This window comes from Canis lupus, chromosome 6 (genome assembly GCF_003254725.2).
Source record: "Canis lupus dingo isolate Sandy chromosome 6, ASM325472v2, whole genome shotgun sequence".
Taxonomy (NCBI): Eukaryota; Metazoa; Chordata; class Mammalia; order Carnivora; family Canidae; genus Canis; species Canis lupus.
Window position 1 is genome coordinate 9,803,974 of NC_064248.1, and position 13,825 is coordinate 9,817,798.

The 13,825-nt window shown below is 39.3% G+C and overlaps 1 protein-coding gene across 19 annotated transcripts in view; it reads right to left on the minus strand.

The window, feature by feature from the left end:
- The window catches only part of ZNF655 (zinc finger protein 655), a 16,598-nt gene continuing 2,773 nt past the window's right edge, over positions 1-13,825 (minus strand). For 5 of the 19 annotated variants that reach the window (XM_049110810.1, XM_049110811.1, XM_049110812.1 and 2 more), the window contains exons 4-6: positions 13,321-13,471; positions 6,377-6,481; positions 1-5,844 (exon numbers count right to left, since the gene is read on the minus strand). In XM_049110810.1, coding sequence (XP_048966767.1) covers positions 4,451-5,844; positions 6,377-6,481; positions 13,321-13,471 — 1,650 coding nt within the window. In that variant the 3' untranslated portion in view covers positions 1-4,450. Of the gene's footprint in view, positions 5,845-6,376; positions 6,482-6,745; positions 12,328-13,320; positions 13,472-13,825 lie in introns of those variants that run through there. The other 14 variants (XM_025426139.3, XM_035717791.2, XM_035717792.2 and 11 more) reach the window with 10 other exon arrangements.

The window sequence follows — 13,825 nt, forward strand, 5'->3', positions numbered from 1 at the left end:
TTCTGCCCAAGTTGTAAATTTATAAACATGAATGGGATACAAATGTAAGAGGTTAACCATTTTCTAAAAGTGAAGGTGAATTGGATGCATCAACAGAATTAAAGATTCCAGTATTTATTTTCTCACTGACTCATACGGTGGGCTGTTTAAAATCCTTCCAGTCCTGGATGAAACACTTGTTCCTTCATGAGCCCGTATTTCGAAAGGAGTGTAAGATGTGACGCCATAGGGTACAAACGTTAGCAAGAAGAGACAGGTTTGCTGACTCCAGTAAGGAGTGCCTATGGGGAGGCAGTTCCTACCGGTCTCCATTCCTGATGACCCCTAGAGCCATATTTAAGTTCTCCAAACCCAGGGTATCCCTTCCTGGACAATGCTAGTCCTGTACTTCTAAATGCTTGCTCCTTAATTCCCTCTTTTTTTTTTTTTTTTTAGCTTTTATGCTAACCACATATTTTCATGGGTTTTTATATTGGTGTTTATATTCATAACTTTTTGGAATTTAATGTATGACCAGTACCTTTTACATTACCGCACTTAATTTTCATGCTATTAACCATTCTATAGACAAGGAAACCTAGAGAGGCTAAGTAAAATTTCCAAAGTCACACAGCCCATAAATAGCAAAATTCAAACACAGATATGTAAATTGCAGAGTCATTGCTAGGACTACTACCTTAATCTGTCATAGTCATCATTACCTAATAGATGGTTTGATTCGTTTACATTAACTGTGCCCATGGGGTAGCATTGAATAGCACAGTATCTGGCAACTGTACTACTGAATCAAAGACTAGATGTCACATTTTCAGATGTGAGAATCCCATTGGGCTTTGCTGTTGACACCCCAGGGGTCTCCTTTAAACTTCATTCTTAGACTTCCTCAGTTGCTCCCAAACTACTTCCTAGGGTGAGGCAATCCTCCAGAGAGCTTATTTCCTCAAAAATGCCATACTCTCACCTGAAGACCTTCTGACATGCTCTTTTGCCTGAAATACTCTTCCTGCTCCTCTTCCAGGGGTCCCCATGTCTACAGTCTACATCTACTTTTTCGTTCAAGCCAAAAACCAAGTAATCAAACTTGATTTCCCCATTACCCACATTGCTTCACTGCTACAATTTAACCAGAAGTGGTAGGAAACCTAATACATGTCCATCAATCAGCAAGTTCCAATTAGCAGAAAAAGAGAGCACATTCTAGGCATTGAGAAATGGAACTGTAAATCTGGTGACAGAAGCATAGGTAGCTTGACAGGAGGTAAGAAATTTGGGAGCTCTGACCTGTGGCAGGTCATCGTCAAAATTAATCTAAGCCGGTTTCAGGGAGGGTCTCTGACTAGCTCCCAAAAGATACTGGGATGTTTTCTCCTAGTGTCCCAGACAGCTTCTGGGAACATTTAAGATCAATTGCAAACTGGTAATAGTCCATCACTGAGGATGTAAACAGAGAATGAAGAGCTATCAAAGAAAACTTCTCTGGGTTCTGGGATGTGTCTAATACCATCATGATAATGAAAAGCCTGGGAGTCAGGCCTGACTTGAGCCATTAACTTGCTGGGTGACCGTAACAGATTCTTCACTCTCTCTACAGTTCAGTTCCTCTGTAAAAGAGACCTAGTTCCCTTGAAGAGTTGTGAGGATTAAGTTTAAATATGAACATACATACATATCCATGTAGGTAGGTGGACAGAAGACAGACCACATTTGGTGTACCTCAGCTATTAGATTTCTTCTCTTCCCTCCCCAGTTTTCAGGATAAAAAGACTAGAAACACAAACTCCTGTTATATTGGACTGATTAAATATTCCAGGGTTAAAGAGACAAGTTAATTGTCCTCGAGGATTATTCTGGCTTCTCATTGTTTTAAAATGTTTTACTTATTTTTAAAAAACTCTGCCTAGTTCTACCAAAACCTCAAAATTTTTATGTGTCAACAACAGCCCAATCAAATAACCTTTAGAATCCTAAACATTCAGACTGTTCCAGAAGTCTGTAGAAAAGCAAGCTCTGTATCAGTATGAAGGATGGTGATCCACTCCACTCTTGTCATGAAGGAGGTTTCTGGGAGGAAATGTGTCGCAGCCAGGAAAGTGACTCCAAGTTTCAAAATGCTTCCGGCTGAGGCCTTTAGATATTTTTTGAAACAGATTCTGAGTATCAAACACACCTTTATTCAAGTGGAAGTACAAAAGCACATTCCTAAACCAAATGCATACATGTGATTTTTACATATTCTGCTATTTAGGGATTAATCTGCTTCATAATCACCAGAAGTGACCATTGGTCTCTGTACATAAGGGCATACACAGAAATAAAGAGAAAAAACATGCATTTTTCATTTGCTTTTACATTTAAATCAATTCATTTAGATCTCTACTTGCACCTGATAAGATCCTATGCTTGCTGATGGCTAAGAGGCAAAATACGGTGGTAGAACTATCTTAGAGCTTAGCCATAAGAGGCTTATAGAAGAAGCAATAAATTTTTATATATTTGTTGAGGATCCCTAATGAATATTATAATATCTGAACTATGAAGGCCTCACTTGCTGGAATGACAGTAGGAATTTTAAGTAACCCTTGCCTTATTCACAAAATGTTATGAAGCTTAAGATGGAAAAATACAATAAAATGCTTTGACACCTGTCTAAATAATCATGAATTCTTGACTAGGTATTGACAGTGATCCTGAAGTCTGGGCATCCTGACATGTGATCACTTTTATCAATCAAAAAACCTAAGTTCTTTTATAAGGCCTGTAGACTCATAAAATACAGAAAATGTGATGAATAAACAACTATACACAAAACCCCCACATTTCAAATATGGTCCAGGATTGATGAGGGAGAGTGGGTGGAGAGGGCAAAAATCCAAACAGATAAAGAAGCAATCATAGTGGTTAAAATTTTACCAGGAACAGACCTGCCACGTTCTTGAAATACTCTCTCTAGAGATTACAGAAGAACAGTAATTTCTTTTTTGAGAAGCTGCATTCTCTTATGAAGTTATTTTTTGTATATGTTCTTTATATTTTCCCCTATCAAAAGTAGACCCGAGCATTTTGCTGGCCTTCAACAGAAGAGTATTAAATAATTCTAAACTTGACATGCAGAACAGGCGCTGAGTGAATGTAGCTAGACCACCAGGAGTCTTGTGGCTCCCTGATGTCCTTATCATCTCTTTTAGAGGGCTGTGAATGCAGACATGGCAGCTAAGAACTTGGGTGTCGTTTGAAAATGTTTAGCCACCTGCCACAAACACAGGGGAGACAGAATCCTTCAAACTTGTGGATGTGGAAATCCAATTCTTTTTAAAGGAAGATGCTTCACTTTAGGAAAGAAGACACAAGAACACCAACATCAAGTAGGGGCAGCATACCTGCTGATGAGAAGCTTAAAACTAGAAAACCATCACTTGAAGGTGCTAAGAAGATGGAGAAATCAACAGGAATCCAAATGTTGTGGCTGGAAAGGAACAGGAAGTAGGATGCTCAGGAAACAATAGACCTAAGAGTCTGTTTTGGAGAGAACTTGGGCTGAGAACAGCGGAAAAAGCTAAATGAGCTACTTTCCAGAAGTTAATTATGTTCTTACATTGGTGTATCAACAATATTTTGGAGAAGCTGTAACAGGAACCAAATTTCAGGAAAAATAAAAACATTTATAGGCCATATTTAAAAAAATAGTTTAAATGAGTTCCATAAATAGTTTATATACCTACTTACACCACCTATTAAATAAAAGAATGCCATGAGGAAACACCATTGCATTCACCAAGTCTCCTCAGACTATCTTCTTTTGCAATGAAAAAGATCAGGGCTATATATTAACAATCTGATATAAAATTCTCTTTCCAGTATTTTGATGTTGAGTAAAGCCTGAAATGTGGAGGTACATCTTTCCATTTGTATTGTACCAGATTCTGGTTTGGTGTGGAGATTCTAACAATGAGAAAGACTTGAACTCCCATTGAAAGACTTGTCAAATTTGCTACACTTGACTGGCTTCTCCTGGGCATGGACTCTTTGTTGAATAAGGGGTGGAAGATGACTGAATCCTCCCATGCACATACACGCTTATTACATTCATAGGCTTTCCACAGAATTCTTTCCGTAGAATGAATTTGATGCTGAACAAGGTAGTATCTTTGACTGAAAGGTATTTCACATTTGTTACAGTTGTGGAATTTTATTTCAGTAAGAATTCTCCAATGGCGACTAAGATATGAAAACAGCATGAAAGATTTGCCACATACAAGGTATCCATAGGTTTTCTTATTGGTATGGGTTTGTGGAAGTTGATGAAGTTTAATGCTGACAAACTTTTCCTATAGTTATCACATTCAGAGGGTTTCTCTCTGGTGTGGATTCTCTGATGCTGATTAAAGGGTGAGCCAGGACTGAAGGCTTCACCACCTTCAGCACATATGGTATTTCTCCATGGTGTGAACTCTCAGATGTTGAATGCAGCCTGAATGTGACTAAACGTCTCCCCACGTTCAGCACATTCATAAGGTTTCTCTTTGGTATGAATTCTTTGATGTTGAACAAGCTGTGCTCTCTGACTGAGGTTCTTTTCCCACACATCACAATCAAAGGCTTTTTCTCTAGGGAGGACTTCCTGCTGAAGAACAAGGTTTGAGCTCTGACTGAAACTTTCCTCATAATCATGACACTCATAGGACTTCTCTTTCCCGTGAATTCTATGACGTGGAACAAGGCATGAAGTCTGACCAAAAGCTTCTCCACATTCACTACACTCGTGGGGTTTCTCTCCCGTGTGGATTCTCTGATGCTGAATAAGATGGGAATTCAATCTGAAGTCTTTTCCACATTCCTTACATGTATAGGGCTTTTCTCTGAGATGAATTCCTTGATGTTTAACAAAGGTCAACCCACAATCGTTGAACTCATAGGTTTTCTCTTCGCAATGGGCTTTCTGATGTTCAACAAGGTGTGAGGTATGATGGAAGTCACTGCCACAGACAGTGCACTTACAGGGCAGCTCTCTGTGAATCCTCTGATGCTGACTAAGATGCACACTGCGACTGAAAACTCTCTCACAATTACTACATTTGTAAGATTTTGCTCTAGTGTGAATCCTCTTATGTGGAATTAGGTCTGAGCTCTGACTACATGACTTATCAGATGCTTCACAGGATTTATCAGATGCTTCACATTTATAGGGTTTTTCTCTAGTGTGTATTCGCTTATGTCGACTAAGACTCGAACTCTGGCTGAAAGATTTTTCACATTCTTTACACTTGTAGGGTTTCTCTCTAGTATGAATTCTCTGATGTCTAGAAAGGGCAGAGCTCTGATGGAAGACTTTCTCACATGCATCACATTTATAGGATTTCTCCGTGGCAGGAATGCTCTCACATTTACTAAGGTGGGAGACATCCATTAAGCTTTCCTTATATTCAGTACTCTGGACATCCTGTATTAGATTTATTTGTTCTTGTTTACCAGCAGCTGAATTCTGGTTCACACCCATGTCATACTTATCACTATCATCAATATTCTGTATTCTAAGAACTCTCTGATCTGTATCAAGGCTAGAGTCCAGACTGAAGCTTTTTTCAGGTTCATTACATTCATTATTCTCACTGGTGAAAGTTTTCTTGCTGATTGTTATTTGCCTAAACTCTCTCTCCAGGAAGAGAAATTTCCTTAGGATTTCCTGAAGCCTTTCTAATCTGTCCTCAGGTTTAGACACTTCTCTAGTCCCAGGAACTTGGACAATATCCTTTTTGAGTCTTCCTACTCTCACTCTGTACGAATGTACTTCTTCCAAAATTTCCTGCTTAGGAATCAACAGCTTGTTCTCTTCTCTGGTCTCTCCATCTAATTCAATATATAAATAGAAAATGCAAATGTAATCTGTACCCTGTGCTTAGGGGAAAAAAGAAAAAAAAAAAAACTCGAGAGGAGAAAACTAAATAACTTAGAATCTACTAAAATGAGAGAAGTTTATCTACTCTGAAGCACAGGCACAAAATCTCAACAGCAGATGTTAAGGGCATGAATAGGAGCAGAAAGGTAATATCCAAATGGTTCAGGGTATGGTAGAAACAGAGGACATTTTCAGTAGAGTAAGAAGATAACTAAATAAGGTGTTTCAAAGGAGCTAATAGGGAAGTAGTACAAAAGAATTACAGATAAGCAACTTGAATAAGGGACTCAGTATAACTTGTAGATGATAAGGGATAAAATAAATGCAAAGACTTCATCAGAACTGAAGGGAAAAGGAAGGAGCTCTCCATCTGGTATAGAGACGGAGCTCTTCATTCTGCTTGCTAAAGCAGCTACAACTTGGCTCAACAACTGGACTCTTACTTCCCTACTAATTCCATCTAATTGATTCTACCTTACTCACCTGAGCAGTCATCTCTTAAGACTTCTCTATTCTTAGTTTCCAGATCAAAGACCTGTAGATCTTGTTCCAGCTGGGAGATCCCATCAGGCTTGGAAAATGGAAATCCTGCTCACAGAGAAGGAAATGGGATGTGGCAATTTATCCCCAGACACTACACCAAGCCATTTTTTAACTAATGGTTAATAGATAGATAATGTAAATTCTTAGAAGACATTAGGGAAGCCCTGGAGAGTGAGAAGGGCAAAGATCCTCTACAAGGAGCTCTTATTTGTGCTCCGGAAAGAGGTGTGTTACAGGGCATTGATGACTTTGGGAGAAGTATTCATTTATACATTATTCAAACAAGGGAATTTGAGCATGGGTATGTACCTGTCTTCACAGAAGTGATCATATACACTCTTCAGCTGTTGCCTATAGATTGATTAATTTTTGTATTAGAACTGGTCTATAAGTATTAGACCTGATCAAAAGGGAAGTCATCAAAATATAACTTCACTGGACTGGAGGAAGGTGAATACTTAAGCACATGCTGTGTGGTGAGCTAAACTGGAGCAAAAGAATCAGTGAACACTGAATATATAGTCTAAGAACCAATCTCAAGAAACTTCACCAATCTCAATTCACTTCAGGGCATACGAGAAAACAAAATAGCATAACACATTCTTACCAATTAGAAGCTTACACTTTTGTTTATTCAACAAATATCTCTGGGGGGTCTCCCATATGGAAAGTATGTAAAAATAGAAAAACAACCAACTATAATCCAATACAGAGAGAAAGTGCAATAAATGTGAACTTTCAAATAAAAATGGTCTTTCTTGACTTACATAATGGACTCTTAGGATCTAATCTCCTTTAAAGCAAAAGCAAGAAGCAGTCTGATCCTGAGGGGGCAGAACTATTATAGTATCAAAAGGGCAGTTTTTATGTCTTCAGCCCAGAAATCTTCTAGTAGCACACATACAAGGACTAGCTCAAGCCTGTCAATTCCAAAAGCCTTTCTCCCCACCTACTCAATGTCTACACAATTTATTATTCGTTCCCCTAATCCTGACATGTCACTATATAATGGAGTTTATAGATTTTTATTTAATTGGTTTCAGGAATTATCCCTACTTCATTTATAAACTCTTACTAGAAAAGACCATGTATCTTATACTACTTCGGATTTATTTACTTAAGACCTACTTATTGAGCGCCAATTTTGTGTCCTAGTGTCAACATATAACAGATAACCAGTTTCTAAAAGGGTGCTGGGCCTGGAAAATATGACAAACCAACAGCTGTCCTCTTGGGATTCCATGTGAGAGACTATGAACAGACAGAGCAGAACAGATATAAGGCATTTACTGTGTTTCTGAATTCCTGCTGGGTATTAATTGTCTATTCCCTCTTTTGGATGCTTGGATGCTTATTTAGTTGAGGTCCTTTGAGTCAAATGAAAGTTTTGCAAGTTTTAAAAAAAAAGTGTGACATGAAGCAGCAAATATTCTGCTCAGAATTCTAACAGAATTTGTTACTTTTACTCAGATATTAAAGTGTTTCTAAGTATTTGATAACTGAAGCAAATTTTGGTTATTCTATATCTACACCTATATCACCTACACACAACAAAAAAGGATGGTTTCCACATGGAAAGATAGGTTTGATTTTAGACTGTGTTTAAGTTAATGCAGGGAGGAATAAGAGAAAATCCCTAGTAGGCAGTGCGAGGTAAAAGACTACAGTGTCAATGAGAGAACAGGGTTTGAAATACAAACTTAAAATCAGCTCTATCATCAGTCTAATTAAAATATTAAGTTAAGGTGCACTACACATGTAGTGGGTGCAAAGGACCACAGGACCACACCAAGAACTTTCCAGATTGTCAATAACTTAATACTCATCATAACTTTAAGAAGTAGAAACTACCATTGTACAAATAATAAAACTAAGATTGAGAGGTTAAGTAACTTGCTCAAGGTCACAGTAATTGGTGAAGCTAGGCCTCAAACCCAAACAATCTTTCGGAACCTGGCTTTTACATAGTCTACTAGTAAAAAATAATGATTGTGAATGAAATCTATCCCTTCCTCCAAAATACATACAGAAAAACAACAGAAGATCAACATACTGACGATGGAGTAAAAGGTAAAAATAATAAAAAGAACAGAGAAATGGTCACTAGATTAATACACAGAAAGCCAGGATTCAACAGATTTGGAGTCAAGGATATTCTAATTAAAAGGAAACTAAGGGGCACCTGGGTAGTTCAGTGGTTGAGTGTCTGCCTTTGGCTCAGGTTGTGATCCCAAAGCCCTAGGATTGAGTTTCCCATTAAGCTCCCCGTGAGGAGCCTACTTCTCCCTCTGCCTAGGTCTCTCGTGAATAAATAAAATCTAAAAAAATAAAATAAAGAGATGCCTGGGTGGCTCAGCAGTTAAGCATCTGACTTTGGCTCAGGGCATGATCCTGGAGTCCTGGGATCGAGTCCCACATCAGGCTTCCTGCATGGAGCCTGCTTCTCCCTCTGCCTATGTCTCTGCCTCTCTCTCTGTATCTCTCATGAATAAATAAATAAAAATCTAAATATAAAAAAAATTAAAATTTTAAAAAGGAAACAATATGACTCACTATCAAAGAAATGAAAGTCTCCTTAAAAATCCAACTCCTACACAAAAGTATGAGTAATATTCAATTTGAGGAAATTCCACTATAAAAAAATAATTTGAACACAGTCCTGAAATTTGTTTTAAAAAATCTGATCTGGGGCACCTGGGTGGCTCAGCTGGTTAAACATCTGACTCTTGATCTCAGGTCAGGCCTTGATCTCAGGGTTATGAGTTCAAGCCCCATGCTGGGCTCCATGCTGAGCATAGTGCCTACTTTAAAATTTTCTTTAAATAATTTTTAAATCTTATCTCTAGCTCTTATCACTTGAAGTCCTTTCCAAAAATTAATTTAAATAACTACCGTAAGCCAGGTACTTACACACATAATTTAATCTAATTTAATCCTTGGCACCAACCCAAGGAAGCTTTATGAAAGCTTTATGCCCTTCTTCTTGGTCCTTAAATATACAAATAAAATCCCTCCTTGGTAATACTGTTCCTGTGTAGATTTAATGGTATCCCTAGACGATTTTACTTCTTCTCGAATGCATGTTCTTTCTGCTCACAAACTGTACAACCTAATACCCAACTGTCCAATTTTTCACAGCTATGAAATTTCTAATTGTCATCAGAGTATAAAGCCATAAGAATATAAAAAAATCACATGTGGAGCCCATGAGTGGCACAGTCGGTTGAGTGTCTGACTCTTGGTTTCAGCTCAGCCCATGATCTGAGAGGGTCATGAGATCAAGCTCCACATTGAGCACTGTGCTAAAGCACAGTCAGATTGGGACTTTCTCTCCCTCTGCCCCTCCCCATTGTTCTCTCTCTTTAAATAAAAAGATAAATAGGGCAGCCCAGGTAGCTCAGCAGTTCGGCCCAGGGCATGATCCTGGCCGGAATCGAGTTCCGCATCAGGCTCCCTACATGGAGCCTGTTTCTCCCTCTGCCTCTGTCTCTGCCTCTCTCTCTCTCTGTGTCTCTCATGAATAAATAAAATCTTAAAAAAAAAAAAAAAAAAAAAGAGAGAGAGAGAGAGAGAAAGCTTTAAAGCAAACAAACAGGGCAGCCCGGGTGGCTCAACGGTTTAGCGCCACCTTCAGCCCAGGGCATGATCCTGGGGCCCTAGGATTGAGTTCCACGTCGGGCTCCCTGCATGGAGCCTGCTTCTCCCTCTGCCTCTCTCTCTTTATGTGTCTCTCATGAATAAATAAATAAAATCTTTAAAAAAAGAAAAAATAAAACAAACAAACAAAAACCCCACCATATGTGGTTGGACTAATTGTCCTAAGGGGCAAAACAATGAAAAAGAGCATGAGCTTCAGATTCAGATCTGAGTCCTATGCCTAGTTCTTTTTTTTTTTTTTTTAAGATTTTATCTCTTTATTCATGAGAGACACACACAGAGAGAAAGAGAGACAGAGAGAGATACAGGCAGAGGGAGAAGCAGGTTCCCTGTGGAAAGCCCAATGCAGTACTTGATTCCAAACCCCAGGATCACAACCTGAGCCGAAGGTGAACGCTCAACCGCTGAGCCACCAAGGTGTCCCTATGCCTAGTTCTGACCCTGCACATATCAGTTAACTTTTGAGCCTCAGTCTCCTCAGGTATAAAATAGAATAACATCTGCTCACAGGGTTATGGTAAGGATTAAATAGTACCTTGTAACATATTGGCTCTCAATAAACAGTAAATAGCCATGGCAGTAAAAGACATTCTATACAAAATCATTTTTGTCCTAATGACATCAACTTCGAAAAGCAAAGGTTTATGTGCCAAACATTTCCTGATTTATCAACTTCCTTAACAGCTAGAGTTCTGATAGGCATGTTTCTGATATCATCTAATAAGGTACCAGCCACAATGACCCTGTGTGAAATGCAATCCAGACCACTTTCCTGGTCTTAACCTCCAGCACTAAGTCACAGATAAATTCCCTTTGGGTATGACCCTCAAGTCAGTAATTCATTCGCTGTCAACAGAACATGCTTCTCTTTAGATTTGGTAATGAAAAATAGGACTTTTTACTTACTTTATTCTTTTACTCAGCTGCTCATACTCTGTATGTTTACTACTAAATAGTAGAAGCACTTACCCAAACAAAAAAGTTTTGATGTCTGTGACAAATACAATTGAGCTACTACCGAGGGAAAAAGATGTGAACCTGACAGTGGGGCTGGTAAGTCAGGAACTGAATTACAATGTCCATATTTTACAACACCAAATATTAAGCTAAATAAGTGTATAAACTTACACATCAGGTGGAGTTTGCTGAGCCCACAAATATGAAAACAACTTCCTAAGGACTGTAAAAAATAATTACTAAAATGATGCTGTCTTGGTCACAAAAGTAAGGTAAACAGGACAGGAGAGTTTCTTGTATGTGTTTGTAGCCAGTCTGTGTGTGTGCATGCATGTCCTGTATATATACAGAGATGACACAGGAAATGGGATAAAGTTCAGTCTAATAGCACACTGTGCTACTAGGCTAATTAAAGTGCTAAAAAGTTTGTTTACTCCAAAAAGTAGACAGATTAACTGTTGGAAATTATGTAATTATTAGGTAAAATTAACAGTAGTTTACAATTACATCACTTTACAGTTTACAAAGTTGTTAAATATACATTCAATTTCATACCCTGAAATAAAGAAATTAAACTCTTTGCCCTCCCATTTCCCATCCATCAAGGACAGAGCTAAGGAACACTTGATTAGGAAAGGTCATTCAAATGCATCAATCTGTATAGCACCATGAAGAATAAAGGGGACAAAGTCAGGGTCTTGGAGGGGGCCATGGGGACTTAAAGAAGTCTAGAGTGTTAAACATGAGGAAAGCCCAGGGGTTGCAGGAAAGTCAGACAATAGGAGGGGCAGGTCATATTCACTACAGAAAAGGGGAGGGGGTGCACAGTATATGTTCCACATTCTAAAACAACATGAAAAGGTCATAACTGAAGAACTGGAGTTGAACTCTGTGGTTTCTCAGAACACAAGTAGATGACCACCAACCGTGGCTTATGAATAAACTCAGAATTCAGGTTCAAACTGTATTTGGCTGCAACAGGGCTTCCTTGGCCCTTCAGAAATTTAACAAAGGTCATCTAAGGAGCTGCAATTTTACACAGTGGTGGCATCCTGAGAGCATCAATCAAGTATAATATCTTACAATCGTGGAAAAGGGGTTTCCGAGCGGGGACGAGCAATATCGATGGGAAGCCGATACCTGGGCCATCTCTTGGAGATTCCTGCTGAAAGAACTGCAAGTGTTTCTCCAGAGAAAGCACTTGCCTGGGTATGACTCAGGGCCGGGCAGGAATTCACACTATGAATCCGGGTGGTAGGAAGGCGGAGAAGTATGCCTACAAAGATCAAAGAGCCAGGAATGGGAAACACACTAAAAACCTTCCCAGTGGGCAGGGTGCCTCCCCACAGGTAAAAAGACTTCTTTCATCTTGAGCGTAATCAAGGAGACAAAGGAACACCCAGGATGCCACCAGCATAGGCAAAGCCAAAAAAAAAAAAAGAGAGAGAGAGTGAGAGAAAAGAAAAAGTGTGATTAAATACATACACACATTTAAAAAATTAAAAAAGCAGAAGCAAAGACAGGCAAAAAAAAAAGGAAAAGGAGAATGATCACATCAAAGGGAGCTGCCAACAGCCCCACTGATGTTGCACTAGAGCACTACTGGGTGCCTAATCACAAGAGCCTACTGTACCATCCAAATGATAAAGGAGAGACTCGGTTTAAAGCTGAAACTTCTGCTACTCGGGGTGAGGTTACTTAGGACTACCATCTGAATGATTCACTGAAATAGACTCGCAGTGAGTCAGGTCTCTAAATGAAGTCTCTCAAACTCTGCCTGCTTGGAGATGAATTTAGGGATGTTAAGAGGTAAAGGATTATTCAACAAGGATTTTAGCCTATCTTTTAAAAAAGGCACTTCTTCTTCCAAGGAAAATGTAAAACTTCCAGATACAGGGACACTGAATTACTAGGAAGGAAACTGTCTGATTGTGGACTGGGAGGCTCTAGGATCTCTCTCAAAAAAGAGGAAAAGATAGGGAAGGTGAGAACTTAGGCAAAGCACAAGCAAGTTTCTCTTTGCTTACAGGAAACAGATACCCCATGAAAACAGGAAGCATTAATTAAAGATAAGAAATAAAATGTCTCATCTTGAAACCCCCGGAGAAAACCCACTCCCAGAGGAGATGACCTTGAAGATGGAGGATTCAGAGGTTCTAAGACCTGGAATCTGAGCCACACTCCACTTTCTCAGAGACCTTGCAACCTCCTCAGAAACAAGGAAGTAAAGAAATCCTAATAGGTAAACTGAATAATAAGAAAGTCCTTACCCAGTGAGACCACGTTCCCATAATTCTCTAACATCACTTCTCTGTAGAGATCCCTCTGAACAGGGTCCAGGCATCCCCATTCCTCTCGAGTAAGGTGCACAGCCACATCCTCGAATGTCACAAACTCCTGAAATAACACAGCCTGGCTGCTCTGGGGAATGAGGCCACACAGTATCATGGCCAGAAAATGAAGAACAAAATGATGACACAGAGAGGGTTTCCAGTGTGTAGCAAAGCTAGGGAGGAGGGAAAACAGACTAGAAACTTGGGAATGAGTTCCATAATCTTTAACATCTAATGAGCACCCATCACAGCACTAGGGATAGAGAAGGAACAGTGTTTACTGGTGGTCGTGGGGAGATGGGAAGGTGATTTGTGTGAAGTCCAGGTCTCTGCAGAGGATCAATTCCCAAACTGGGGTCTGCTACTGAAAAAACTTCAAGGCAGGGTTTATGGATGGGATGAGGGAAGGGCCACACTCGATCAATAGCAACAGTCCCTGAGG